At 36.7% G+C, this 3507-nt stretch overlaps 1 protein-coding gene across 1 annotated transcript; it reads right to left on the reverse strand.

Annotated features, from left to right (window-relative positions):
- Positions 1–2306: 2306 nt before the first annotated feature.
- LOC109181108 (uncharacterized protein At1g08160-like) lies at positions 2307–3507 on the reverse strand. The gene is made up of 2 exons (XM_019330892.1): positions 2742–3507; positions 2307–2463 (listed from the first exon to the last, which is right to left on the reverse strand). The coding sequence occupies exon 1, from the start codon at positions 3376–3378 to the stop codon at positions 2776–2778; it is 603 nt and encodes a 200-aa protein (XP_019186437.1). The 5' UTR covers positions 3379–3507; the 3' UTR covers positions 2307–2463; positions 2742–2775.

Here is a 3507-nt window from a genome sequence, read left to right on the forward strand (position 1 = left end):
GGACTATGGAGTTTTCTTGGATATAGAATAAAACATCACAGTCTACTATATTTTGATCAATAAAAAGGATTGATTGGAATGGAATCAATTATTGAATTGATAAAGAAATTGGAAATAAGTAGCTTTAGCTTAGTCCATATTGTTTGAGTTGTTTATTTATTAGACAACAAGAGTGGCCTCACTTTCACTTTCACCTCATCTTTTATTCATTATTATTTTCCTCTTTCTTTTCTTTTCTATTTTTTTCTTCTCTTTCGTTGGTAATGAAATGAAGGTTTGTGCTTGCAATACACAATAGAGATATTACGAATATGTTTGGGGTTTTGATTTAGTTAATGAGCTAAGAATTTGTAAATGGATTGTGTTGAATTTATTATGTTCACATATTACACTATCATAGAGGTTTTGAATTGTTTTTTAGGAAAACGAAGTTCATTAACTTAGCAAATCGAATCTTATTATTTTGTAAACAAGGAAACAAACAATGGTAAAGTATTCCATATAATTTGTCTTGGACATGGCGCACTTAGTTAAAATATGATTTATCATATTCGCAGATTATTTTACATGAATAAAGCAAACATCTTACATAATTAAATTAGAAGTTGTATTATTTCTGCAAGTTTTGAGGCCTTTTATCACCTCCAGTGCATTGATTTCAGCTTGTATGTTGTCAATTCTTGAGTTCTTTATAGTTTTGAGTCCTTTTATCACCTCTAGTGCATCGGTTTCAACTTGTATGTTGTCAATCTTTGAGTTCTTTAACCACGATAGAACTCCCTCCATGAAAATTAATCAGAGGCACAAAACAATCAAGCTGGAGGAAGCAACTTCAGACAACAACTTGTCTCATTTAGAAGAATGACATGACCTACTATCTCTATTAATAACATAAACAACAAACATCTATTCTATGATACCTTTTCAAAAAAAATAAAAAATAAAAAAAAAAAAAAAGGACAATTGGTTCATGCTTTGATAAAAGTAAATAGTTTAATCTCTAAATCATAATAATATGAGCTGAAGTAATATCATTGAAACCAAAATTGGACTATTACTCCATTGTTATGAGGTGTCTCAAATAAGAAGATAGGTGTTGTAGTTACACAAGTGCAGCAACAATGCAAGCAATCCTCCTCCTAATAAAACAATTTCAGTAGAAGAGCGAGCGAGTGAGCTATGCATTGCCTTCATTTCCCATCGTTGATTGGTAAATGGGCAAAATGCCACATAATCCAAAAGCTTCAAGTGGGGTGGTGGTGCTTATTCACCGGAGTTTCTTCCATTTGAGAAGAGCGTTTACAGCTTTCCTTACTGTTCCTTCGCTCACATTATTACCCAATTTCCCTGCCGTAGACCGTAGTGGAAGAAGAATCAGTCATCTTGTGAGTATCATTTTAATTACGCATTACTTTCATTTGACTTATTGCATGAGGCTACGAGTTTTATTTTTCACACACATTAGCTCCATCAAAGTAACTCTGAACTATCATTTTAATTATACTTCAGGTACGTTATTGCATAAACTTTGTTTTTTAGTTTAATTTTTAACAAAAAGTTTCATTATAGCAACACTAAAATATTATTTTATTTTTATTATAGTTTCATTTGAGAATATACATATTTATAACATGATATGCCATTAATTTACGGTAACGGAAAAAAAAAAAAATCGTATTGGACCATGGTCCATGGTCCACCTAACAACTGGTCTTGGACCCATTTGGGCCAATTAGCATCAATATTACAGAAAGTAACGCCAAAATTATTTTCATAACAGGCCTACTTTTTGGACTCTCTTAGCCCAAACTCCATATCTGCCTACATTTTGGATTTAAAAGGGCCCATTCAATTCATACCCAAAAAAATGTTAGTATATAATTATTTGAATCAAAATTCCAATAGCATACAACATAGAGAGTATTTACATGTACTCTCATTTCTTTTTTGTTAGGTCATGAGGTATCCTAAGCAGGCCTTAACGGTAGGAGACACCTTTAAGCCCGTATCATACTCAGACTAAACTTCATTTGCATCGAGTCGGCCCAATTAAATGACAAAGTGTTGGCCAGATTAATTTTTCCATACGAGATGAGGTTCGAAGTCCCATTCTACGTGTACTCTCATTTTAAAAACTCTCATTTTCTACTCTTTATGATGTGACATTCTTTGATTGCTTAATATAATAGGGGGTCATGAATCATGGTTTTTATGCATTCTGTTTTTTTTTTTTTTATTCTTCCAATAAAATTTAAACACTTAATGGGAGTAAAAGTTAAGAATAAGTTTTTAGAGTCCAAGTAATATTTTTGCAACATAAATTACAATTGACAATCCAAACAAAAACTGATACTCCGTAATAACAAATAAAACTTACACAAGCTCACCACAGGCAAACCGTGTTGAAACAATACTTAAAAAAACATAAATAAATACACACTTAAACCTAAGAATAACAATAAATGCACACGAAATTTTGTACATAAATCCGCACACGCTAACGTTGTTGTTCCCAAAAGGTTGAACCCTGAACTTCAAGGGTTCCCCTCACTTTAAGAGCTTGCTTCCACACTGTATTATTGTTTTCAAATTTTACTCATGTAACCAACTAAGATGTCCATGCGAGCTCTGCACATGTTAAAGTGTTCAAACAGCATGTGCAACTTTATGTACGGAGTATTTAAATCCAAATAACATTTTCCTGGACTCGAACCCTAATTTAAAAAATAAATAAATAAATAAACACTCAATTTGCCATGCAAAATTAAATTAAAGTTATAAGTCGGTGTCACATTTAGCCTCCTTAAAACCCTTGGAAGAATAGTAATCGGTAGGGGTGCATATAACCCTAAGCTTGCGATACCTCGATCTCCACGATCCCATCTTGAATCGAACCCGGGCGTTTATCTTGATCACCAAGTCCACTTTTCCGGCGGACCGCTCGTTCTTGAAGTCCCTCGTCGTGTCGCCGTAAAGCGTCACGTCTTTGGCCGGAAGAAACAGCGGCAGGTAAGTGACGTTCTTCACCGGCTGGTGGAAGGCGGCGGGCCAGGTGGCGAACGCGATCTGCTCGTTGCCGAAGTAGAGCTGCGCCTCCACGGAGGCGTAGAAGATGGACACGCGCTTGTTGGGGTTGTATGCTTTGAGGGTGAAGTTGAAGTCGGCGGTGAGGTGGTTGTCGTTGGTTAGGTTGAAGTTGTGGACGGTGCCGTTCTCGACGGCGTAAACCGGCCGGTGAGGGCGGACCGCCAGCCAGAGGATGAGGATGACTAGGCCGAAGATGATAATCACGGTTAACAGGATTATCCCGATGCATCTCAGTGGGCTGAAGGGCCGTCGTTGTGTGGGGGTGGGGGTGGAGGTGGAGGGAGGCGCCATTGCGGTATGGTGGCCGGACGGCGGTAGCTCTGGGATGGCGATTCAATTGTAATCCTACTTGGTTTTATAGAGATATAGCAGAAAGGGAACGTATAGTGTGTGGTATGGTTATGCCTTTTTCTGCAAGAA

Source organism: Ipomoea nil, unplaced genomic scaffold, assembly GCF_001879475.1.
Source record: "Ipomoea nil cultivar Tokyo-kokei standard unplaced genomic scaffold, Asagao_1.1 scaffold0100, whole genome shotgun sequence".
Taxonomy (NCBI): Eukaryota; Viridiplantae; Streptophyta; class Magnoliopsida; order Solanales; family Convolvulaceae; genus Ipomoea; species Ipomoea nil.

Coding starts and splice junctions, on each gene's coding strand:
- LOC109181108 (XM_019330892.1), bottom strand. CDS start 3,378: ATGGCGCCTCCCTCCACCTCCACCCCCACCCCCACACAACGACGGCCC.